The 26,461-nt window shown below is 47.4% G+C and overlaps 2 protein-coding genes across 6 annotated transcripts in view; one reads left to right on the top strand and one right to left on the bottom strand.

Annotated features, from left to right (window-relative positions):
- The window catches only part of WNT5B (Wnt family member 5B), a 75,254-nt gene extending 55,649 nt beyond the window's left edge, over positions 1-19,605 (bottom strand). Inside the window, exon 1 of the mRNA XM_023182934.2 lies at positions 19,423-19,605. The gene's annotated coding sequence lies outside the window, so the exon portion shown is untranslated. The remainder of the gene's footprint in view (positions 1-19,422) is intronic.
- Positions 7-26,461, top strand: part of FBXL14 (F-box and leucine rich repeat protein 14) — a 29,701-nt gene continuing 3,246 nt past the window's right edge. The window contains exons 1-3 of one of the 5 annotated variants that reach the window (XM_026447794.1): positions 7-458; positions 560-1,562; positions 24,283-24,670. In XM_026447794.1, coding sequence (XP_026303579.1) covers positions 633-1,562; positions 24,283-24,534 — 1,182 coding nt within the window. In that variant the 5' untranslated portion in view covers positions 7-458; positions 560-632 and the 3' untranslated portion in view covers positions 24,535-24,670. Of the gene's footprint in view, positions 1,568-24,282; positions 24,671-26,461 lie in introns of those variants that run through there. The other 4 variants (XM_026447792.1, XM_023182930.2, XM_023182931.2 and 1 more) reach the window with 4 other exon arrangements.

Raw genomic sequence — 26,461 nt, 5'->3', positions numbered from 1 at the left:
CGGCAGGGGGCGTGGGCGCGGCGGCGCGGCGCGGCCCGGGCGCGGCGTGGGTAGAGCCGGGGCGGCGGCGGCCGGCCTCCGGGAGCGAGAGCGAGGCGCCTTCCCCGCCCGGGATGTGAGCGCCGCGCGGAGCCCGGGGCGGGGGAGGGCCGGGCCGGAGGCGCAGCCGGCAGGAAGGAAGGACGGACGGACCAGGAGGAGGAGCGGCGGCGGCGGCCGGAGCCGGAAGGCGGGGAGGGGCCGGCCGTTGGGCCCGAGGCGGCGGCAGCGGCGGCGGCTGGGGAGAAGCGCTCTCGTCGCCTGCCCGAGTCCGGAGCGGCGGGGCCCGCGCCTCCTCCCCCCAGCGCCGCGGAGGGGGGAGGAGGAAGATGGAGACCCACATCTCATGCCTGTTCCCGGAGCTGCTGGCCATGATCTTCGGCTACCTGGACGTCCGGGACAAGGGGCGCGCGGCGCAGGTGTGCACGGCCTGGCGGGACGCTGCCTACCACAAGTCGGTGTGGCGGGGGGTGGAGGCCAAGCTGCACCTGCGCCGGGCCAACCCGTCGCTGTTCCCCAGCCTGCAGGCCCGGGGTATCCGCCGGGTGCAGATCCTGAGCCTCCGCCGCAGCCTCAGCTACGTGATCCAGGGCATGGCCAACATCGAGAGCCTCAACCTCAGCGGCTGCTACAACCTCACCGACAACGGGCTGGGCCACGCGTTTGTGCAGGAGATCGGCTCCCTGCGCGCTCTCAACCTGAGCCTCTGCAAGCAGATCACTGACAGCAGCCTGGGCCGCATAGCCCAGTATCTTAAGGGCCTGGAGGTGCTGGAGCTGGGGGGTTGCAGCAACATCACCAACACTGGCCTTTTGCTCATCGCCTGGGGTCTGCAGCGCCTCAAGAGCCTTAACCTCCGCAGCTGCCGCCACCTCTCGGATGTCGGCATCGGGCACCTGGCCGGCATGACGCGCAGCGCTGCGGAGGGCTGCCTGGGCCTGGAGCAGCTCACGCTACAGGACTGCCAGAAGCTCACAGATCTTTCTCTAAAGCACATCTCCCGAGGGCTGACGGGCCTGAGGCTCCTCAACCTCAGCTTCTGTGGGGGCATCTCGGACGCTGGCCTCCTGCACCTGTCGCACATGGGCAGCCTGCGCAGCCTCAACCTGCGCTCCTGTGACAACATCAGTGACACGGGCATCATGCATCTGGCCATGGGCAGCCTGCGCCTCTCGGGGCTGGATGTGTCGTTCTGTGACAAGGTGGGAGACCAGAGTCTGGCTTACATAGCCCAGGGGCTGGATGGCCTCAAGTCTCTCTCCCTCTGCTCCTGCCACATCAGCGATGATGGCATCAACCGCATGGTGCGGCAGATGCACGGGCTGCGCACGCTCAACATTGGACAGTGTGTGCGCATCACGGACAAGGGCCTGGAGCTGATCGCTGAGCACCTGAGCCAGCTCACCGGCATAGACCTGTACGGCTGCACCCGAATCACCAAGCGCGGCCTGGAGCGCATCACGCAGCTGCCCTGCCTCAAGGTACTCAACCTGGGACTCTGGCAGATGACGGACAGTGAGAAGGTCAGGTGAGGGCGGCAGCATCAGCTCCCCTTGTCCCGCCCTGTTCATCCTCCCATCACCACCGCCCCCGCACACTCACACGCACACTTATGCACAGATCATTGCAGCGGATGAGATGGGGCTATGACAGAAGCCTCAGGCTCTTTCTCCTCCCTCCTCCAGCCCCCTCCCAGCTTCCAGCCCATTCTCTTTGCAGCTGGGGTTCCTACCCTACCCAACTCCCAGCTCCTTTTCCCCGCGGATGGAGAGATGGACTCTGCTGCTTACCCACCCACTCCCCTGCAGGGGGTGGAGGACTGATTCAGCTACTGTATCCCCACTGCTGTGACTGGAAATGGGGGTGGGGAGTGACTGTCTTTTCAACCCTGGGGAGTTGAGGAAAATGTCTGCCTTCACTTCAGCTTTCATTTGAATACTGTGATCTGGTTTTTATTTTCAAATGTATAAAAAGCAAACCCAGCTACAAAGGCCTTTTCACCCTTCTTCCACTTTGTAACTAATCCCAGTCTCTTCTCATCACTCCTCCTCTTACAGTACTCTGCTATTCACGCTCATTTCATTTTCTCAATCTTCTTTCCTTTTTAAAAATTTGTTTTTGGAAAATATTTGAAATCATGGTCCTTTTTTTCTGCTGAATATATTCTATATATTATATATATATATAAATTATATATATATACATATATATGTCTGGCTACCTCGTTTTAGTTTACTTGTTTTCTGAAGCCCTGGAATTCTACAAGAGAGAGATTTTGAGACTGAAACATGCTTGTGCCTAGACTGGAAAGATGCCCTTGGGTCTGTCCGTCTTTCTGTGTCGGCTTCTTCCCAGCCTCCATCTGTCCAGTGTGCCCCACTTCCACATTCTGGCTGTAATTTCCTTTTTCTCCTTGTTCATTGGGATTTGAGGACCTATTTCTAAATCTTGACTTAATTTATAGCACAAATATGTGGGAGCAATGAGAGTTGAACCGTTGTTTTTGTTTGAGATGCAGATTGTGTCTTGAAAATGATGATTATATATGCAAATTCTGCCCTACCCTCACCCTCTTCCAAGTTTCCCCCCAAAAAGGTCACACAGTGCGGCTTCCTGTGGGAAACAGGAGCAAAGCTGGCCTGCAAAGCCCCCGGGGCTGTGATGAAGCTCATGTCTTATCTCTGTTCTATTAACAAAATGGGAGTTTGTGGGTTTTAAAAAAATTCTGTTTCTAATGGAGGAATAGATGACTTTCTTTTGGTGGGGGTTGGGACTTGTGGCTTTAAAGAAATCACTTTTGAGTAGGATGTATATTTTTGTTGGATTTTTGTTGTTTATTTTTTTAGAATCCTCCACAGCAACATGCGAGACCATGGAGTTAAAGAAACCCAGAGACCTTTATCAATTAATTGTACTGTTTGTGAATTTGTATAAATAATAACAAAGATCCTCTTAAAACGTTTATATTCTTACAGTAAAAGGTTAAACTGATATTTATATAATAAAAGAGGAAATATGAAGTATGTTTTTGAAAAAAAAAAACCAACAGCCTTGTATCTGCGAATTATTTTTAAGGCTTGTGTGCTTGGGTACATGCCAAGGTAGGAGGTGTTGTTTGTATACTCTCAGAGGACGCAAGGTGGAGTTCGGTGCATCCTATGGGGGTGAGTCAGCTCGTGGGCAAAATTTTATTCTGTATAAGGTTTACTACTGACATGTTTTATTTCTAGAAATGTGATTAGACTGGAGATTTATATAATTTTTGGCTTTAAACTGTCAACAACCTGGAAATTTAAAGAAATTGAACAAAATGAAACTTTTTAAAAAACCAGATTTGTATGTAAGTCACAGTTTCCCCGAGTGGCCAGTTTTTCTTTGGGTGAAAATGAGATCTAGGGGTGACGTTGAAAAGTGGATCACGATGTGGCCAAGAAAGATGGATTTCTTTACCCTGCGAGTGGGTGCGGGGAGGATGTGAAGGTGGAAGGACTGAAGCCATTGTTCAGAAAAGTTAAAAGAGCGCTGTCCTTGCGTGCTGGCCGGCTCAGCCCTGCATGCTGAATCTCCCAGTGTGAGCGAGGGTCCTGGTGCAAAGGAGGAGGGCAGCTCAGGCCCTCTTTTTAACATTCCCCTCCAGGCCTGGCTGTAAGGAAGCACTTTCCTGGGGGATGGGGAGCGTGGCCAGGATTCTTGCACATTTGCATTTTAGCACTTCCAACAGCCCAGGCTGGCCACTGGATCCACTCCATCAAGGGTTTTTAGACTGAAATCGGGGCAGATTAATGAAATAGCAACAATTCCAGCAAAGAGTTCCCTTTGGTAGACAATAACAAAATAATCTGACACCCTGTGGTTTGACTGTGGAGACCTATGGGTATGACTGCGCCGACGGGAGTGGCTCATATTCCTGGTTTCACATTGGTCTTGGTTGTTTCTGAGATTGTTAAAAAAGTACTGATCTCAGCAAGAGCTGATAAGAGTAGTATAAAACTTTCCTGGATCAACCCCTCTTTCCAGGAAGAGGGCTGGAACCCAGGTTTCTCCGGGGATAAGATTGTTTTGTAAAATGTCCAGGCTTTCTGCCTGAGCATATCACAAAAGCCGCATTGTTCCTTTTTGGAGAGTCATCACAATTGGGTCTAATTGAGCCTGACACTAGATCCATCTTCTGTTTCTTTGGGGAAGGTGTGGATCTCTTTCTTCCCACTTAGGTTACAGTGCTTAATGCCTGGAAAAAAAAAAAATGTGTGAAGCCTATTAAGAAGTAGGAACTCTGAATGAGGGTCAGCTTTCTAATTTAGCATTTGACACAATTCCTGAAGGTTACATGGCTGTGGGTTCTTAAGTCTGTTTTTCTTCCAAGAGACTGCATGGCTATACAGATTCAATTGATAAAAATTTGAGCACCCAAGTCTTAGGTTCTGTATTCACATTCTTCATTTTAATACGCAGAATATTCCTACCACCTGTAACGTGAAGCATGTTCTTCTGTTTTGTCTCCTTTTTATGTTAAATGTCAAATATATGCTTGACTAAAGGTGGGTAAATTAATGTTTGAAAGTTAAGACCATGGGTCTAGCTATATCCTTATCCTGAATGAGGCATATTTAGTATAGCTGGAGCTTCTCTGGAAAAGACGATAAGCCACCTAAAGTGGTTAGTGAAGGTCAACTGCTAATCTCTCAGCCTTTTTGGATGGAAAGCAATTAATGTGTTGAGAACTTATGTGTGTTTTACAAGGTACTTGTAAGTTTTAATCTTCAAAGCAACCTGCTGAAACAGGTATTATCCCTGTTTTCCAGATAAGTCATAATTCCTGCCGTAAGTTATCCAACCAGTAAGTGAGGGAGCCAGGATTCAAATCTAGGCTCCATTTCTCCATTGCCCTTCCTTACTTTTTTTTTTTTTTTTTTTTTTTTGAGACAAGGTCTTGATCTGTTGCCCAGGCAGGAGTGCAGTGGTGCAAACACAACCCACTGCAGCCTTGACCTCCCAGGTTCAAGTGATCCTCCCACCTCAATCTCCCGAGTAGCTGAGACTACAGGCACACACCACCATGGCTGGTTATCTTTTTTTTGTTTGTTTTTGTTTTTTTTTTTTGTAGAAACAGGGTTTCACCATATTGCCCAGGCTGGTCTCAAACTCCTGGGCTCAAGCAATCTGCCCACCTCGGCCTCCCAAAGTCCTGGGATTACAGGCATGAGCCACTCTGCCTGGCCCAGGCTCCATTTCTAAAGTCCAGCTCCCTTTTGCTTAGTGAGAAGATTTAGTTACTCGTCATACTTTGGTTTCCTGTAAGGTGACCCTGAGAAGTGAATGGTAGCTGTCTGAACACCGTATGAACAAGCTTATGCCATAGGGCACTACGTCAAAGGGAATAAAGGTGATTCTTGGTGGAATAAAAAGTTGATCCCTACTATACCTATAGGAATGGGAGAAATGCATTGAAGAATAGAAGAGCTAAAGGACATGAGTTGATAGGACACTTTGCGTGGTGGTACAAAAGTTAAAAGGCACTCCAGGGCAGTTCTTAGAATAACAGAAGAAAACTTGGTTCAGGTACTTGCTGAAACTTGAGAACTGAAAAAACAATGTAAACTTCGTGTAAACTTTATCATCTAGAAGTAATAAACCTCAACAGAAACTGGGTAGTAGTCAAGGAACAACTTCATTTTCCTTCTTTTTCTAAGTGTCATCATGCATAGCCCTTCAATGTTCTTACTGAAAAGATTGTAAATCACCTGTGGGGCTCGGCCAATTTCTGCAGCTCCCAAGCGAGGCCTTTGACTTGTCCAGCTGAACATTTACTAAAACTAAAAGCCAGTGCCAGTATATCCTAAAAATAAACTCAAACTGATCACGTTCTTTCATGAGTCAGATGAACAACAAAGATCTAAACAAGTAAACGTTCCTTTTTCTTTTGAAAGCTATGAACTTTCTCTTACATAAGGACATATGATATGTAAATTAAAGCATGGCCTAGCTCCCAAATCCTGCTTTCCTGAAGTGGTTACTAGATAGGTGCTGGTCTTAGAATATAAACAAAACCTTTCACTTTTGACTTAGAGAATTCGAATTCAAGTTTTCAAAGGGAAGGGGTAGTGGCCCCCAGGGACCACTGTGTTTCTAAAGAATAAGAACCTCTTGATTAAAAGATCAGATTTGTAAAACAAAACCAAGACCTCATGCAGCTTCTGACAACTGTCTCTTGCCAGTTCTATGAAAGGGAAAGCCCTGGCCTCTGATCTCTGCTGTGTTCTGCGGTAGAAAGGGAGGGACTATAGTAAGTCATCTAGTGGTCCCTTCTCTCTGTTCTCTTTCTCTTCCCTGCATCAAACATCACCCCTTTTAAAAGTTAATTCCATCCCTTTAGTAGAGGGCAAGACCTAAATTTTGTGCCATTATGAACCCCTGAGGAGTCAGAGGGGTGAGGCTTTCTGAGGAAATAATGTGGATCATGAGTAAAGCACAGGATTAGAAATTAGAAAGCTGCATTCAAACCTAAGCTCAGGCTTGGGCCACATATTTACCTAATTTCTGTCAATGTACCTGGTCAACTATTGGGCAGCAAGTTAAACTTTTTAAAAAGTGTTGTAAAATAGATGGGACATGCATGTTCAGATGAGTGCCAAATATTTATTTACTTAATAAAATATCAAAGGTAAGTGCACAGTTGGAATAAGAGCATATATTCTCAGCTCTTGTATGGAATTTCTAGACAATTGGTAAATTTAAATATCCACAGGTGATCAGTTTCAGTTTTTTCCTCTTTTCCAGGGATTGCTCTGATTTTGCCTGGTGGAGTTGCCTTTACCAACCCAGAATATTTGGTCGTATGTAAAGCTAAGTCCTCCAGTTGAGGTGCAAAAGAAAGTAAGCTTGAGATCTTAGCAGTAGGGTATGTTAAACACCCCCCCCCCCCGCACTAAAACAATAGAAGTGGAATTCCTCTGCCTGCTATTTGTTAACCCAGAAAAGTGCACATATTTTCTTCAAAAAGAAGACTGAAGTTTCTATTATTTCATTACTCTTCTACTTTAATTTTTTTTTGAGATGGAGACGGAGTTTCACTCTTGTTGCCCAGGCTGCAGTGCAATAGCGCGATCTTGGCTCCCTGCAACCTCCACCTCCTGGGTTCAAGCGATTCTCCTGCCTCAGCCTCTCGAGTAGCTGGGATTACAGGCATGCGCCGCCACACCCGGCTAATTTTGTATTTTTGGTAGAGACGGGGTTTCTCCAGGTTGGCCAGGCTGGTCTCAAACTCCCGACCTCAAGTGATCCACCCACCTCGGCCTCCCAAAGTGTTGGGATTACAGGCGTGAGCCAGCGCGCCTGGTCACTTAAATTGTTTAAGGAACAAATGCTATATATCCTTATAACAAACTTACAAGGATACTTGCATTTGTGATAGTGGAAACGAATGAGTCTCAATTACAAAGAAGAGAACTGAGTCTGCAGGCGTGGCACAGCAGAGAAACCCAAGTGACACAAGGCTAGGAATGTGAATGTGGTCTGCTGAAGAACTCGGTCACACACACTGTTCGGTTTCTCTGTCTCAAAATTTTTGTTTTCCCAAATCTGGCAGATGTGGTACATTTAATTTTTTTTTTTGAGTTTTTTTGAGACGGAGTCTCGCTCTGTCTCCCGGGCTGGAGTGCAGTGGCCGATCTCGGCTCACTGCAAGCTCTGCCTCCCGGGTTCAGGCCATTCTCCTGCCTCAGCCTCCCGAGTAGCTGGGACTACAGGCGCCGCCACCACGCCCGGCTAGTTTTTTTGTGTTTTTAGTAGAGACGGGGTTTCACCTTGTTAGCCAGGATGGTCTCCATCTCCTGACCTCATGATCCGCCTGCCTCGGGCTCCCAAAGTGCTGGGATTACAGGCGTGAGCCACTGCGCCCGGCCACATTTAATTTTATAAAGGGGAAAAGATGTTTAATGAAGTGGAAAAGATTTTGCCTAGGTAATTAGTGGAGAACCTAGTCTCAGAACCTGGGCTGCTCTAGACTTAATGACCAATGCAGAGGTGACCAACACGGAGGCGGCCAACAGAGGCACTGCAGAGCACCACCCTGGCTCTCTTCGGAGACGCGCTGCACCAACCCGGGCACGGCACACATCTGTAGTCCCAGCTACTCATTAGGCTGAGGTGGGAGGATCACTTGAACATGGGAGTTCAAGGCCAGCCTGGGCGACACAGCAAAACCCCATCTCTTAAAAAAATTTTGTTGTCTTTTTTTTTGAGACAGAGCCTCACTCTGTTGCCCAGGCTGGAGTGCAGTGGCATGATCAGAGCTCACTACAGTCTTGGACTCCTGGGCTCAAGGGATCTTTCCACCTCAGCCTTAAAAAAAAAAATAGTTTTTTAAAGGTGCTACACCAAAGCAGATTATTTTCACTGGGAGTAAAAAAAAAGAAAAAACCCAAAATGCTAAAAGTTATTACTATTTAATATGCACTACATTATGCAAACCTAGACATGTCTGCAAGTATTATATAGGGTTATTCAGGAAACCAAAAAACTAATACATGTTGTTAAATGGTCTATAAGGTACTGAAGTAGCTAATTGTCAAATCTGTTGCCTGTGGCTCTCAGAGGATTTGAGCCAGCTTCCAAAACACTGCTTTGTCGCACATAGTAATGTGGAATACTAATGCTGGGAGTACATGCTTATGAGAGCTTCAAAGCTAGGAACTTACACATATTTCACATGCTATAAATATCTGCCGCACAATCCTTTTATAAAGTAGAATCAAGTTGCAAAAACTCTATTTTCTCTTCATTCAAGGGTAAAAAGGCTTGACTTCACAGATGTTTTAGTTACAAATCCCACTTGTCCAGGAAGAGTAAAAGGGTCTAATTTGTTAATACTAGGCACCTTCTTATATTTATTACTCCCCCATTTACGTAATCCACACTCCAGAAGGATCAGACCTACCACACAGTGGTGTGTCAAGTTACTCCTTACATCATGGATCTGGAGACACTGGAACTGGACTATGGGAAAACAGTTCTTTGAGACCAGATTAATTTTTCATAAATATTAATGTGGAATTACTTAATACGGCCTGGAAAATATTGTTTTTCTCATCTAAAAAGGGTATGAGGAAATATTTACTACCAAAGTTCATAATATTTCTCCTTAGGAAATCTTGATCTCAAACTGGCATTATTTATGTACACATCTGCTACCTTTTTCTAGCCCAAGACAAGGCTTTTTGAGAAGTGGTCACCACACAGGGAGGAGCCAAAAAAAGCAGTCCTGTTTTTCAGAATCTCTAGAAAAATCACTGAGGCTAAAATTGGACACATGAGTAAAGTAAGGGAGAAACCGTAAGAGTTAAGCCCCTCAAATGCCCCTCAGACAAATGCTTAATGTTCTTAGATGGAAGACAACCATTTCTGCTTTCAATCATTTAAACCTTAACTTCATTGCCCAAAAATCCACTGCTGTGAACAACAACAACAAAAATAAATAAAAAGACAGCCAATAGGTGTGCCTTAAGCAAACAACATGAATATGACAAGATGAAAGTGACAGTTTCTACCTAATTTACTTCAAATGCATAGAATTTAGCCAGTTTTCAGGAATCTGTAAAAGCAGGATGATTAAGTTCTGTGGCCCCCTGTACTTTATCCAGCTGACAGCTGACGATTGTAGGAAGCAGAGAAGGTCTTCAAGTTTCCAGAGCCTGGAGTAGATAGAGGATTGGCTCTTCCAGCCCTAGCTGACGTCTGTGCACTTGAGACAGATGCCCTGCCATTGTGCTCAGGGTCAGATGTCAACAATCAGAACAGCATGACCCACAGGAAGGCAGCTGGCCGCTCTCTTCCCTACACAGAAGGGTCTAATTTTCAATGGAATCACAAGAGGAACTGCAGAAACTCATTAACGTATGACACAGGACTTAGCAGCAAACAGCTTCATCACTGCTTTATTTATTTTTAGAGTTGGGGTCTCGCTCTGTCACCCAGGCTGAAGTACTGCGGTGTGATCATAGTTCACTGCAGCCTCGACTTCCTGAGCTCAAGCAATCCTCCCACCTCAGCCTCCCGAGTAGCTGGGACCACAGGCATGTGCCACCACGCCCATTATTACTATTATTATTACTATTTTGTAGAAACAGGGTCTCGCTATGCTGCCTAGGCTGGTCTCCAACTCCTGGGCTCAAGTGATCCTCCCATCTTGGCCTCCCAAAGTGCTGAAATTATAGGTGCCTATAACTTTAGAAATAAAAATGCACATATGTGGGTTAAAAGGTAAAAGTCAAGCACTACACATTATTGAAAAATAGGGCTGGAAAACTGTTATTGTCTCCTTCTGGACTGTTCCTTCAGCCTCCCCAACCCGAAAACAACAACAACAAAAAACCCTCTTACACACAATTTACTTTCCCCATTAAGAAGCAGCTGTGAATCATATCCAAACCAGTCCTGGAGGTATTAAAGCTAGGAGTCCGACCTTGTGTTTTTCTGTACCCCAAGTTTATGAAAATTATTTTAGGGTCCCATATAAGGTAGTACAATAAAGTATGGTTAATGCAAAACTAAGTATTTGTTCTCCACTGTGGAAGAAAGTGGAGAAATCCACTAAGTCTGCAAGTCCCATGTCTTGTCAGTAGGTGGCAGCATTGTCTGTGAGTTGGAAGCTATTTCCGGTGGGGCACCACCACTTCCTCCCACCTCACAAATCCCCTCTGGTCCTTTCCCTTTCACCCGCACCCCCGAAGTATTTCCTCAGGGCATAAGAGTTGACAAACGAGGAATTTCACTTCCCGGAAAAGATGAAATTGAGTTTTAAAATATCAGCGAGGTTACTCCCCAGGGCCATGTGTTATTTTGCAGCTCTCTGCTTTTGGAGCTAAGAGAATCACACATCAACTTCTAATGCTTTCTTTTTTTTCCTCTCTCTCTTTAAACTTCTAATTCTTCTTAAAGGGCATTTCATACAAATCCTTGTTAGACTGCCATATCTGGGGAGTTTGGGAGGAAAAAAAATGGGGAAAATTTTAGTCATACATGGAGGTATCAATTTAAACAGCAAGAAAAAAGAGCTAGTTTTTTTATTACAAGAGAAAAATCAAAAGTGTATCATCTGCGATGAAAAATTCTAGAGAGCCTTTGAGGAAAAACAATTTTAAAGTTTTAGGAGTATCTTTTTAAATGTTTTAAAATTTTTATTAAAAGGAGTATCTTTCTTGCCCAGATGAACACATCTTCATAAAATATAAGAGAGTCTGTGAGGATGAAAATAATAAGAGCCCTGATGAAGAAGTGAAGTTGCTTGTGTGACCTAAATTCCTCCTACAGAAAACTGACATTAGAACAAGGTAGCAGAACTTACAAAAAGAATTTCTGAGCCAATATGGCCAGATTCCTTAGAAAGGCACAAGAAGAGAGAGGCTGAGGGCAGGAGAGGCCTTCGGGTCTTGCCCTCCTGGTACTCAACAGCCTGGCCTCAGGGAATCAAAGTGTGAGTGGGAAGGGCAGGTGTAGAAATGGGAAAGAAGGTGGAGGCAGTTATTCCCTGCGGTGCTTCCACCAAGCTGTATTGGCGAGAGGAGCCACAGCTTGTAAGCTCTGTAACATAGAGGTCATTTCTGGTTAGAGAATGAATAAAACAGGAAAAGTTTCAGGGACTTGGGGCCTATGCATGAGGCAAATTACATTCCTGGCACCATCTATGAAGGTCTTTATGAAAGCAGAACATCTCCCTGGGCAACTTTTGGAAAGTAATAGCTGAAATATGCCATTCTTAGTGACGACACTGAAAGAATACAGATTCAGGGAAGACACCCCAAACAGAGAATACAGGTTATAAAGGAAAGAAAAGAAAACATGTATCAGCCCGCACAAAGCCAAGAAGGAGAAAACGGGCTGGCTGAGGAGCCAGAATGAGAACTGAGTGAGGGGAATGTGTGAACACTGAGGACCAGCAGTTCCTAAAGCTGCTCCTTGGAAGAACTGGGAGACTGGGAGGGCTGCTCCTTGATTCACAGCCTCCAAGAACAGCTTTCCTAGACTTCATTTTTTTTCCTTCTTTTTTTTTTTTTAGACAGAGTCGCTCTGTTGCTCAGGCTGGAGTACAGTGGCGTAATCTCAGCTCACTGCAACTTCTGCTCCCTGGGTTCAAGCAATGCTCCTGCTTCAGCCTCCCGAGTAGCTGGGACTACAGGCATCTGCCACCACGCCCGGCTAATTTTTGTATTTGTAGTAGAGATGGGGTTTCACCATGTTGACCAGGCAGGTCTTGAACTCCTGACCTCAGGTGATCTGCCCGCCTCAGCCTCCCAAAGTGCTAGGATTACACACGTGAATCACCACGCCCGGCCCTGGGCTTCATTTTCAAGAAGGTAGGCCCTCTTTCTGTGGTTGTTGAATTTGACTTTAGACAAATCTCTTGCGAATGTGGCCACCAGGCTGGTGTGAGGGTGTTCCTGTGACTGAGACCTCTGAGGTGACAGTACTGCAAGCCTGAAAGTGTCCCACGCAGAGACAAGTGGCTCTCACTCCAGCTCTGTGCGCACAGCAGTTAGGACCAACACTGTTGTAATCCATACCTGTTTTTGCCAGGAAGACGAGCTAGAGCAACAGTGTAGAGAGGACAAATAGGAAAAAGTGCTTCCGGGGCAGGCCGGCCCCGACATTCCTCACAGGGACCCTTCAGGCAGCAGTTACTTTACTGGTTCCAACATTCTCCATCCAGCCCCCGCGACTCCGGTTTCTGTGCTCCGTTTTGCAGAGGAAGGTATGGCTGAGGGCTCCAGTAATCCCAAGAAGATGCACGTTTCTGTTTTAGGTGACCTTCCCCAAACCCTCTTCCCAGGAGGCTCCCGTGGCTCAGTCTGCAAATCCACACAGCCTGGACACTGATTCGCAGGCTGACAGCCACTGCTGCGGCTTTCCTGACCTTCCTCTGTACTCTTTTAGCCCCTACCAGCACCCGCACCCCCACCCTAAAGGTGTCCATTTGCCCGTTAAAGGACTCCAGCATGGCCACTTCCCAGTTTCTGAATTTCCTATCGCCGTCTATGGAGACTGTCAAGACAGGTGGAGTGTTGCGGGCGGGGGATTCCGGGTGGCGTGGCCATACATAACAGCAAGGCCAGTCCTACGGCCGTCTACACACCGAAGCAGGTATCAACACCACCATGCAGTCCTTCCTGATTTGGGCTGCTTTCCATGTGATGCCTCAGAGAGAAGGCCTCCCTGTGCCATTTTCGAGCCTGTGAGTTCCACTCCTGCATTCATTCCTACCTCGGTACCTGCCAGGAACTTAAAGAGAAACTAAGGAACTTGTGTGCAAGTGGCTGCAAACACCTTCCCACTCTTCCACTGGTGCCAAAAACAAGCCCGCTAATGCTAGTCTGCCCCTCTCTTGCACTCAACAGCTTTTCTCCTCTAAGCCCCTGATAATGGTTTTACTAAAATCCCCTTTTGATGGGAAAAATTCCCAGCTGGACATTTCAGGCCCCGGCACAATATACAAGTCTGCAGGTCCCTTTCCCCACCTCACAAAGGCCTCTAATCAAGTGGAAAATGTGCTGGAGGCCAGAGGTTGGGGTCCGCAATTATTTTTTAAGGGATTACTAGAGAAGAATAGGGGGCAGCAAGGACCTCCCCCCGACTTTGTTTTCCATTCGGTCCTGCTTTTAGACACACTGAGCCAGGAGTAGCCGTCCAGTTCTCCAAGCACAAGAGCTTCATCTCTCTCTTCCCAGGTGGAAGGAGGTCATCTTTGAACACTATTGCTTCGAAAAGATGTAGAGAGTTTGGAAGCAATACGCGGGTCCTTTTCTGACCCCATTTAAGCCCTTATGTATAAAACCACTATTGAACGGGGTCCCGAGTGTGCAGAGAGCACCCACTTATTAACCTCTAACCTCTGGTCTGTATTCAGAGGGGAGCGTTCGCTCTGTGTCCATACACTGCAAGATTGGAGGCATTAACTTGGGCATCCCAGGCTTTGGAGGGCAAGAGGTCACATTCCCAACCCTGCCAGAGTGCCTTCTTCCTAGTTATACACACCGACCCTTCCCTCGCCACTGAGCACATGTCCACGTTACTCCAAATGTTTAATCTTGGGGCAAAACATGGCTAAAAATACAAAGTGTTAACTATGTGTATCGGTTTATTGGAACCTCAAATGTGAACTATGTGTATCTGTCTACTGGAACCTTCCTTTAAGAATGTACGCTGCGGAAGGCGGTTTGTCTTCCTGCACATGGCAAAGGACCTTCTTTGAGGTCATCCATGCATGAGTGTTCATTAAGGATTAATCGATGAGGATGAACATTTCAAGCTGGCCCTGGGTTCTCATCGTTCTATTTCAGCATCTTGAGATTGCTCATTCTAATCCCAGCTGGTTACTGATGTATGCAAATACCTAGTAAAAAGGAAATGACTACAAATTCCTAAACTCACTCTGGAATGACCAAGGATTAGACTGTTGAGCTCTGAGAGTTAAAAGTCAGCATACATTTCAAACTAAATACCAGCCTGAGTAATAATTTTCAGGTCCTTTCTTCAAAGTTCCTGAAATACTTTTGGTCAAAAACAAAAAATTGATAACTACGTTTTTTTTTTTGGAAATGGAGTCTCACCCTGTTGCCAAGGCTGGAGTGCAATGGTGCGATCTCGGCCCAATGCAAACTTCCCCTCCCCTCAAGCGATTCTCCCACCGCAGCCTCCCGAGTAGCTGGGATTACAGGTGCGCACCATCATGCCTGGCTAATTTTTGTGTTTTAGTAGAGACAGGGTTTCACCATGTTGACCATGGCTAGTCTTGAACTCCTGACCTCAGGTGACCTGCTCACCTCAGCCTCCCAAAGTGCTGGGATTACAGGTGTGAGCCACCGTACCTGGCCCAGATTATTTTTTAAAACCTCTGGTTTTGTTTTCATCAGTATGATGCCGTATTGATATATTTTGCTTTATTGACATTTTTGATTTGCCCACAGAAGATCCCTAAACAATTGAGAACTGGATAGAGAGAAGCACAAATACTACACTGAAGATATTATATTTAATACTCAATACAAATATCATATTCGTATTTTATGTTGGCTTTCATACTTCTTTTGGGGAGTGTTACAGGAGGAGGGGACCATGTCATTTCCCTAAAGAAAGGAAGTAGAAGTGTGTTATCTGGAGCCTCCTCCCCAGATAACGACAGGCTTGCGGAGGCACACCTGCTGCTTGTCCCAAAAATGCTGTCACAGCTTTCTCCAGGAGTGAAAAAGCTTCACCCTACTTTAGATGAAGATGAGCACCTCTAGAAAGGTGAGCAACAAAGCACACAGTGGAATAAATATCTCTAAAGCAAAGCCCGCAGTGGTCTGACTCCTTAAATGAGGAGGGAACTGTGAGATAAGTCTGTGTTAACTAGGAGAGCTGCTCTGAAGCCGCCGCCTCTCACGGACACGCCCCGAATCACTGCACAGATGCCTGTTTAGTTCTTTGCTTATCATCGTTATTTTAGTCTTCATCATCATTCTTCAGCTTCTCTGCCCTTTTAACATACCATGTTAGACAAATTATCCATTGTTTTATTTTATTTTAGAGATGGTGCCTTGCTCTGTCACCCAGGCTGGAGTGTGGTGGAGCAATCTTGGGTTACTGCAACCTCTGCCTTCTGGTTCAAGTGATTCTCCTGCCTCAGCCTCCCAAGTAGCTGGAATTACAGGCACCTGCCATCATGCCCGGCCAATTTTTGTATTTTTAGTAGATATGGGGTTTTACTATGTTGACCAGACTGGCCTCGAACTCCTGACCTCAGGTGATCCACCCACCTCGGCCTCCCAAAGTGCTGGGATTACAGGTGTGAGTCACCATGCCCAGCCAATATCCATTGTTTTAAAAGTCACTCTTCCTACTAGAAGAGTAAAACAGCATTTTAGAAACAATAATTTGATAAAATAGTAGCAGCAATGCATCTCAGGTCTTTCAGGGTCATTGAAAATGTTAGTACGGTGGAATGTAATCATCTTTCAGACTGTCTGTTAGAGGTAGCTAAATAATTCAAAAAACAAGATGAACATAATTAGAATTAAGTATAAAATATGTGCTTCCCCGTTAAAGAAAATTTTATTCAGTGTCTAAAAACAGAAGGAAGTTATATCTCAGTGATGAAATGTTATCAGTCTGAAGTTCATCGTGTCAAACTGGCATACCTAAAATAGGTGGGGAATGCCCCAGATCCACGGAGAAAAGAAGTATCAGCCTCTCCCAGTCCCAGCAGGTGGGGGAACTACAGGGGGCAATGGAGCCGAGCTTCTCCGCAGTGTTTTCGTGAGCTCCTCTGTTTATGTTTGTGATATCCAAGAGCATATCTACACTGAAATCCTGCTCAAATATCTTTAGCCTTTGTTGTATTGCTTCCGATTTCTAAGTGATCCCGGTTCACTCTTTTCCTGTCAATTTTGGGGCATATTTATCTGTTTCACCTGCCATCTCTATGCCTGGTCTCCTGAAGTCAGCATCTGCAGACCCTGCTTGGGGTGATCTCTGCACTCCTGCGGTGAGCTCCCTGCTCACCCTGCCCTGCCCTCAAAGCCCTCTCGGGCATCTCCCGGCAGCCACGAATGCTCCAAAACCATTCTAACTCTGCACTCTGTTTCCTCCAGGCTGGCGGCAGGGGCAGGGGCGTGATAATGGCCATCACTGTATTTGACTGGCAGTCTCCACACTGCAGGGTTAAAAAATCATTTTTATTAAAATATGCCTGCCTATTTAAGCCTGCTCTTTAAAATAATACATAAGTCCTTTTTTTTTTTTAATCCTTATTTAAAATTCCCCCAGAATAGGACAACTAGATGACAAGGCAAAGAGGAGCTCTTGAATCTTCACCTAACCCCACTGCCCTCCCCTGAGGAGGGGCTGCATCCTCTGGCCCGAACTCCAGAGTTCCAACAGCAATGAGGTGGCAAGCGCCCCACACTCAGCGCTGCTAGGAGACGCTCGCTCTTGATTTGTACACGATCTTGAAATGAAGCATTTGTCCACACAGGGCAGAGGCCTCCAGAGGGCCTGTGGTAAGCAGGCAGCATCAGGATTCTCTCTTCCCTGGCCTCCTGCTCAAGCATTGCTAGACGTTTCTCCCTGGGAAGGATGAGGAGTTTATCCAGGCAGCGCTGACAGCCAACGGCAGGACTGATAAGCCTGTGGCTGGCTTTATCAGTGACACAGCTGAGACGACTTTAAGAGCCCATAAAAATGCTAACAAATATTCCTGCTGGCCAACACATTGCAACAGTTTCACAATCACAAAATCCTGCCAGTTTATTGGGATTAATTACTAACTAATAGTTAAAATGCTAAAGTTTATGAATGACTTTTAAAAAATACAAATTAGTGTGGATTCAGGGCTATCTTTCACTTAGTAAATATTTATTTGGCAGCTTTTACAGACCGAGTCCCACGCCAAGGGCTGGGACGACAGAGCACCATCTCCCGCTTCCTCGTATGGAGGTCTGCTTTCTTGAGTGGGAGAGAAAGAAGTGGGGTTTTACTGGGAACCGCGCCCAACCCACAGCCTGATTTATCTGTACCGCAGCCTGCAATCTAGATATGCCCCATGGGAGTGCGTCTCGTGTATTTTAAGGGGAAAATAGTTGGGAATTGCTGCTTTACAGAGCTGGGCTTCAGATTCTTGGCGCAGAAGGGAGCCAGCCAGTCCAGATAAGGAGCGGGAACTGAGATTAACATGTATTCAAGACAGAATTCCTTCTCAGTCCCCGAGCAGTAGCTCCAGAGGGCGACAGCCTCTGCATTGCTGCCCTCGTGGTCTCTCCCCGTCTTCTTGAAGCTACCCTTGGTGTCAGTTTCAACCTGATTTTACTGGTACAGAAATATGGAGGAGTGAGGGGCCAGCCCAGCACTCAGTGAGCCACACTGCCCGCCCTCGCGCTGCACCCCACCACGGGCACTGCCACCCTGCCTTCTGCCCTGGTCGGTTTATCCCGTACAGGCGTTATCAGCGTAGCTAACACTAAATCAGCATAGCTAAAACGTTATATCCAGCTAAAAACTCCCAGGGAGGCCAAACCAAACCAGGTCCTTGATTTAAATGACAATTGGAATCACTCCCTGCTTCTTCTGCCGTAATTTTGTTTTATTAGATAAAGGGTTTGTGAGAAGAAAAGGAAATATTTAAGGCTTCCTCCCGCTGTCCAAGGCTAGTTAAGTGTAAACAGACAAAACCTGTTGGGCTGTGCTGAGGCATCGCATGCGATTTGTCATGTGCATCTCCATGAGGACAGAAACACACATGCAGGCAGGCTCCATCAGCAAGAGAAGCGCCTCTGAGCATCTCCTCAGGACAGGACCTTTCTACTGAAGATCCTGCAGAGGGAGGAAGGTCAGAGTTCATGCCAAACCTGACCCCAGCATCCAGGCAAAGACAGTTCCCTAAGGACACTGCCACAGAGACAGTGACCCTCTCATGACGCTTCCTCAAACACGGTCGCACACACTCCACACTATTTTCCTGCCGAGAAGCACCAGGTGCCTTCCTAAGCTCCCACGCCTGTCGGCTGCAGTTCGCGACCCACAGCGTGGGCAGAAGCCCACAGCAACCTCCTGCGGCAAGGATCCCAGTGTGCTTGGAGCTGGAGAGGGCTGATTCGGAGGATCCCAGAGGCCTGCAGGGGCTTCAGACAGGAGATGCCAAGGGGGAGTAGCGCGTGAGCACAGGATTAGCACTGACCAATGAGGAAGAGTGTGTGTTTTCCCCACGGGATCCTGAGCCGCACAGTGTCAGTGTCTGCTCAAAGAACCATTAACCCCAGGGATGCAAAAGATCGACTACGGATGGCTGCAATATGGACTATTCAGAACCAGATAGACAGAGAGGTCGATAGATAAGACAGACAGATAAGCTTAGATGGATAAGACAGATTACATACATAGAGATAGATAGACAGACATAAATACTTTCTTTTTGTTCCACTCTTAATCATCCAAACTACTTTTATCTCAAAGTGAAATAAAGCAAACCCAGTGAGCAAAGGAGGATGGAGCTGTAGGGGATCTTTATTTTTATTTAAATAGAAGTTTTTTCTCCCTTGGAGTTTTGTTTATCTGTCCATACACATCCACAGAAAAATATTATTCTTAGAGTCCTGAGGCCGTTCACATTTGTTTGCACAGACTTTAAAGGGCAAATAAAAGACAAACAGAGAGATTTTTCAGACATACTGTTGCACTTAGATGATGTGATTAGATCCCTCCATTTAGTTCAGGAGCCATTTGTTCATTCATTACTGGCTAAACAGTGCTTTCAAAATATTCTACTAAATTTATCAAAGATAATTAAAAAAAAAAAAACTCCTAACTTTTCAAATAAACTCATACCAAATCCTTTCCAATAGCCACACTAATACTCACATGACACTGAAATGACCCTCAGGACACCATGGGCTGTGACCCGAGTAAGTCTCCAGAGTAAGGCAGGATTCTGCTGGCATGGCCCGCTCCCACAGCCTCCTGCCCACATCCAGTTATTCAAGCAGGCACGAGGCAGGACTGCAAAGCTTCCTGAGGTTTTTGAACACTGATGGTCTGAGGCATCTGAGAACTTGAATTTCAGATCCCTCAAAAGAAGGTTCTGCAAACTTTCTGGCTACTTAGCAGGGTGGCCTTTACCAGCTCTCAGTTGCTATCCTTGTCCCTGCCTCCTGAGGCGTCTCCGCTGCCACCAGCCTCCCCCACCCCAGCTTCCATCCACACCCCTGCCACCAGCCTCCCCTCATACCAGCCTCCATCTGTGCTGCTGCCACCACCCTCCCCTTACTCCGGCCTCCATTCACATCGCTGCCACCAGCCTCCTCTCACCCTAGCCTCCACCCACATCGCTGCCACCAGCCTCCCCTTACTCCAGCCTCCATCAGCCTCCTCTCACCCCAGCCTCCACTCACACTGCTGCCACCAGCCTCCCCTCACCCCAGCCACCATTCACATGGCTATTCCTCCAGGTATGTTCTCTGGATGACCCACAGGAGAATCACTTGGATGCTGGCCAAAACTGCATTTTTCAGGGGGCAGGTTTCATCATCCCTGTATTCTATCCCCAGAGATTTCATCCTAAAAATGTCATAGGATTGTATGACTATCTTGTTTCAAAGTCCACTAACTTCCTGTTTCATAAAGAACAAAGTCCCAACCCCATTACAGTGGTCCCAATTACACCCCAAGCTACATCTCCTGCCAGTTCTCATCCTCCTGAATCACAGCCTCTTATTCTGGTCACACACAACCATTTCACTCCTTTTTTTTTTTAAGATGGAGTTTTGCTCTTGTTGCCCAGGCTGGAGCGCAATGGTGCGATCCCAGCTCACCACAACTTCCGCTTCCCAGGTTCAAGTATTCTCCTGCCTCAGCTTCCCGAGTAGCTGAGATTACAGCCATGCGCCACCACACCAGCTAATTTTGTATTTGCAGTAGAGACGAGGTTTCTCCATCTTGGTCAGGCTGGTCTCAAACTCTTGACCTCAGGTGATTCACCCACCTTGGCCTCCCAAAATGTTGGGGTTACAGGCGTGAGCCACTGTGCCCGGCCTCATTTCACTCTTTTGTGCATTTATGTATGTTGTACCCATGGACCTACAACGGTCTTCCCTCCCTGTTTGACTGGAGAACACTTCCTCATCCTTTAAGTCCTGGCTTGAACACTGTGCAGCCTTCCATCGCCACCTCTGTGCCCCTCAGCTGCCTCAGGCTCTGGTATTGGCCCTTCTGGCCCCAAAATGTTACATCCTAATTACATCACTGCTCTCCCTAGAAGGACCCCCTAGTCATGCGTGGCTGGGGTGGCTTTCAGCTGACAAGGTTGAACGTATGTGCTGTGCTTCCACGAGGCACCCTGTCCTGTGATAGGGCTGAGGATACAGCGTAGAACAGACCTTGGTTCCAGCCTAACAAAGCTTACAGTCTTGTGGAGAAGACAGACAAGAAATGTAACAGCAGGGCACGGTGGCTCACGCCTGTAATCACAGCACTTTGGGAGGCTGAGCTGGGCAGATCACGGGGTCAGGAGATCGAGACCATCCTGGCTAACATGGTGAAACCCCATCTCTACTAAAAATACAAAAAAATTAGCCAGGCGAGGTGGTGGCGCCTGCAGTCCCAGCTACTCGGGAGGCTGAGGCAAGAGAATGGCGTGAACCCAGGAGGCGGAGCTTGCAGTGAGCCGAGATTGTGCCACTGCACTCCAGCCTGGGCGACAGAGCAAGACTCTGTCTCAAAAAAGAAAAAAAAAAAAAAAAAAAAAAAAATGTAACACTAGATACTAATGTAACCCAAATCAGGAGGCCCTGCCTGGTCCAAGGGTCAGAGAACGCCTCCCAGATAGTGCCGGCGTTTACCTTTGCATTTCTAGCGCTGTGCCTTGTACTCTGGAAGGCTCTGAGTCAGTTTTCTTAGGCAAAGTGTCACTCAAATGCTAAAGACCCTCAAATATTCAGCCCAGACCTCTGGACCCACAGACTCAACTATTAGACATCTCTACGAGTGTATCCCACAGACATAGGAGCCCAAAATTAAACATATTTCCTCCTAAATCACTCTACTTGCCCAGATTTACAGCCTCCATAAAAGGCACTGCCTGGATGACCACACAATCAGCCTGGAAGTTATGAATAACTCTTCTCTCTCCTATTACACCCTGCGCCCAAAGGATTGTCCCAGCTCTGTCGATTCTGCCTGCTGGATTCTGACTGCATTATCTCCTCTCCACCCCTCCCTCCACCGCCACTGCCCTCAGTCAGTCCTCCTCATTTCTCATTTTGACCCAGGTCCCAAGAGTGATTTTTCTAATGTACAAATCTGATTCTATCACTTCCTGGTCACAATCTCCAGTTGCCAATAGGTTAAAATCTAAATTCTGCTGCATGCTGTCCGGGACCCTCGATAACCTGGCCCTGTCTTCCTCTCCATTGCCACCCCCCGCTCCATCCCCTACACTGAGCCCTGCAGTCACTGTTCCTCCAATGATAGACCACGGCCTCTCTGGGAATGGGCGGGGAGGGGTGGGGGGGCCCTGGCCCTGGTGGTCTAGTAGTATATGGACTCAGACCTAAGGACTAGGGTGCCTGGTGCATCTTAGTTGGTAACAAAAAAAGCCAAATCAAAATGCTCTTGTGTTGAAAGGGGCACATGATTGGCACTAACACATAGCCTGCGTCCAGTTGCAAATGTACAGCAGGAAACTCTTGGGAGCCAAGAAATGTTCTGTATTGTGACTGTGGTGCTGATTTCATGGGGGTATGCATCTGTCAAAACTCACCATACTGTGCACTTTATTTATTTATTTATTTATTTATTTACGAGACGGAGTCTCGCTCTTGCTGTCCAGGCTGGAGTGCAGTGGCGCGATCTCGGCTCACTGCAACCTCCGCCTCCCTGGTTCAAGCGATTCTCCTGCCTCAGCCTCCAGAGTAGCTGGGATTACAGGTGCCCGCCACCAGGTCCAGCTAATTTTTGTATTTTCAGCAGAGACAGGGTCTGGCCATGTTGGCCAGGCTGGTCTTGAACTCCTGACCTCGGGTGATCCACCCGCCTCGGCCTCTCAAAGTGCTGGGATTACAGGCGTGAGCCACCGCTGCTGGACATATTGTGCACTTTAAATGAGTGCAGTTTGTTGTACATAAATTATGCCTCATACAGGTATTTAGAAAGTTCCCTCGATCAACACTAGCTTGCATGAATTGTCATACTCTCACTTAAAATGCTCTATCCTCGCCTATCTGCATGTAAATCCTACTTTTTTCTTCACTGTCCCCCAAAGCCTTACCTGACTCCCCCACACAAACGCGACTGCCATTCTCTTGTTGCTCATCGTTTCAGTCACCCCTCCCCATCCTTGGTGGTGAAGCCTCCTAATTCCCTCGGTGGGAATTTGTAGTTAAGGAACTTAACAATTCATAGAAATAACAGGCTTGGGGGGTGGGGTCTCCAGGAACTAGAGCACAGCACTGTCTTCATTCTGGTACTCCCTGCACCTAGGGAAGTGCTGGGTATATAGTAGGTGTTCAGTCAATATTTGAGGAACAAGGAGATGGGAAGATCTGGAGTTGATACACTCAGTACATTAGGCTCAGCTGATTCTTACTTGAGGAAGACAGATGGAGCTATTAGTAGTGACTTCAAATGGGATAGGGACAATCTTGCAGAGACCTTGCTAGTGAGAAATCAATGACAACCCCAGCCTCTGTTAAAAAGTCACTCTAGGCCGGGCGCGGTGGCTCAAGCCTGTAATCCCAGCACTTTGGGAGGCCGAGACGGGCGGATCACGAGGTCAGAAGATCGAGACCATCCTGGCTAACACGGTGAAACCCCGTCTCTACTAAAAATACAAAAAACTAGCCGGGCGAGGTGGCGGCGCCTGTAGTCCCAGCTACTCCGGAGGCTGAGGCAGAAGAATGGCGTAAACCTGGGAGGCGGAGCTTGCAGTGAGCTGAGATCTGGCCACTGCACTCCAGCCTGGGCGACAGAGCGAGACTCCATCTCAAAAAAAAAAAAACAAAACAAAACAAAAAAAAGTTACTCTTTGATAACTGCTGTGTCTCTGTCCCAAGGTAATCATTTTAAAGTCAAATAAACAACATGTATGATTAGGATATTTCAAGTCTCTTTTTCAAAAGCACTATCTCTGTTTATGAAACTGATGAGGTGTGTTGCTTAAGCTTTGCTAACTAAGAAAATAGTGTTTTACACCGGCTGGGCACGGTGGCTTGCGCCTGTAATCCCAGCATTTTGGGAGGCCAAGGTGGGCAGATCACCTGAGGTCAGGAGTTCGAGACCAGCCTGACCAACATGGAGAAACCCCATATCCACTAAAAATACAAAATTAGCCGGGCGTGGTGGCGCATGCCTGTAATCCCAGATACTCTGGAGGCTGAGGCAGGAGAATCGCTTGAACCTGGGAGGCGGAGGTTGCTGTGAGCCAAGATCGCACCACTGCACTCCAGCCTGGGCAACGAGAACAAAAACTCCATCTCAAACAAACAAACAAACAAAACCACCATAAAAAAAAAAAGTATTTTACACCTATTGCCATGCAATAGCATGCTTTTGATACATGAGTATATGTATAAATTATAAGATAGACACAAGATTCTAAACTAGTGGCTGAAGGACCATGCAATCAGGGCAGTCATGACAATGACCGATTATTAGTGATAAACACATGCCACACAGAGAACGGACTATGGACAAGAATGGCCTATTTAACCTGCCACTGTCCTGCAGGAACCGCTCACCTGGAGCAGCAGCAGACAAGGGGAGATGGAGCTGCATTATATGGTGACACTGGGCGACCTGGTCCACACCCTCACTGCTCCTCTCATCATTACCACACCACCTGGGAGGACCCCCAAAGGGGAGAAGATCAAGACAGACCGAGGAGAATTACTACCGCTTGGTCTCGATGATCACGGCATCAAAGATTCATTCACTGACTATTCAGTGTATGCTCTGACTAAAACGGGAAAAAGTGATTGAGACACTTGTGTTCTGTTCTGCTTTGCTCACTTAGTCCTTAACTCGACTGCCCTTCCTCTGCCTCACGTTTTGCACTTGCAAAACCAGACAAAACGCTTAGACATTCTACTCACCGTCAGACCCAGGACAGCCTACAGGGAATCATCACACGGCGTGAAATCAGCTCCCGCTCAGCAGGCAGGTATTGCAGGCAGAGCACACAGCCGTGCCCACCCACGTTTCCCACCTTCACCCTTCAGGCACAAGACCCCACCTTCTGACCACCAGCTCCTGCATGTTTTTGCAGAGCCCTCTTGCCCACCCTGGTAGGAAGGAGATACCAGGGATGAGTGCTCCCTGTGACAGCCCTCAACCAGGGACAGGCAGGAGCTGTTGTATAGGGACACATGTTCTACCCTGGCTGACTTCCCCAGCAGGTTTGGCTCCAATGGCCACAGCCATACCTGGAGTGAGAACCCTCTCCTGATTGGCTGTCTTCCCTTCCTTGTCTCACTTGCCCACTCTCTCATCAGTAGCTCCTTCATGTCACAAGTAATCTACTGGCCCTCGAGTCACTGTTTCAGGGTGGGCTTCTGCACGAACACAAACTAGGACAACAGGTCTTCTCTGGACGGGACCCCACACTAGACAAAGCTGGGCGGGGCTTAGACCAGAGGGGAAAAAATTCAACTTCTAACATGCAACAACAGCCAAACTGGTTCTCTTAGAAAGAGTCTGAACCTCAAAAAAGCATCCTTCTTGTCTGGAAAGCTTCCTTGCGAAGGAGCTCAGTGGGTCTGAGGGAAGCAGTGCAGCTCTCGAGGGGCATGCTGGCTCTGCAGTGGGCATGTGGTGTGCCCTGCCCTCCCTTGGCTCTGTGTGAGCCTCCTTTCCTTTGCACAGGGGACTGTGGGTGAGTGGCACAGCCTTCAACAAAAGTGGCTCTGCTCTTTGGCAGTGATCTTTTCTGCGGAACAGCATAAAATGAACATTAAGGCCGGGCGCGGTGGCTCAGGCCTGTCATCCCAGCCCTTTGGGAGGCTGAGGCGGGCAGATCATGAGGTCAGGAGATCGAGACCACCCTGGCTAACACAGTGAAACCACATCTCTACTAAAAATACAAAAAATTAACTGGGGGCGGTGGAGGGCGCCTGTAGTCCCAGCTACTCGGGAGGCTGAGGCAGGAGAATGGCGTGAACCCGGGAGGCGGAGCTTGCAGTGAGCTGAGATCCGGCCACTGCACTCCAGCCTGGGCGACAGAGCAAGACTCCATCTCAAAAACAAAAACAAACAAACAAAAAAATGAGCATTAAAAAAACTTCTAGGACGAGCTGTGCTCAACAACTATAAAGAACCAAGCAGTTTCGTATTTAGCACATGAGAGCGCGGGTTGAAGAGGGAGGAAGGAAGAGGAGAAGCCAGGAGAAAAGGAAAGGGAGGGAGAGGAAGAGAGACAGACAGTTAGAAAACATCATAAATTAAGTGGATAAAAGGAAATGACCACTTCACAAACAACCACTACCTTTCCTCAACCTGGAAAGGAGAATGAAAGGAGAAAAAAGAGAAGCAAAACAAGCATTGATTATATAAATTTGCATGTACAGAGATAAAGATGCACCGGTTTTTCCTTTTTGTTCTGTAAAAACGTCAATGTAGCCAGGCGCAGTGGCTCAAGCCTGTAATCCCAGCACTTTGGGAGGCCGAGATGGGCAGATCACGAGGTCAGGAGATCGAGACCATCCTGGCTAACACGGTGAAACCCCGTCTCTACTAAAAAATACAAAAAACTAGCCGGGCGAGGTGGCGGGCGCCTGTAGTCCCAGCTACTCGGGAGGCTGAGGCAGGAGAATGGCGGGAACCCGGGAGGCGGAGCTTGCAGTGAGCTGAGATCTGGCCACTGCACTCCAGCCTGGGCGGCAAAGCGAGACTCTGTCTCAAAAAAAAAAAA

Source organism: Piliocolobus tephrosceles, chromosome 10 (genome assembly GCF_002776525.5).
Source record: "Piliocolobus tephrosceles isolate RC106 chromosome 10, ASM277652v3, whole genome shotgun sequence".
In the NCBI taxonomy this organism is placed as follows: Eukaryota; Metazoa; Chordata; class Mammalia; order Primates; family Cercopithecidae; genus Piliocolobus; species Piliocolobus tephrosceles.
Note: the sequence above shows the minus strand (reverse complement) of the source record. Positions and strands in the feature narration are given on the sequence as shown.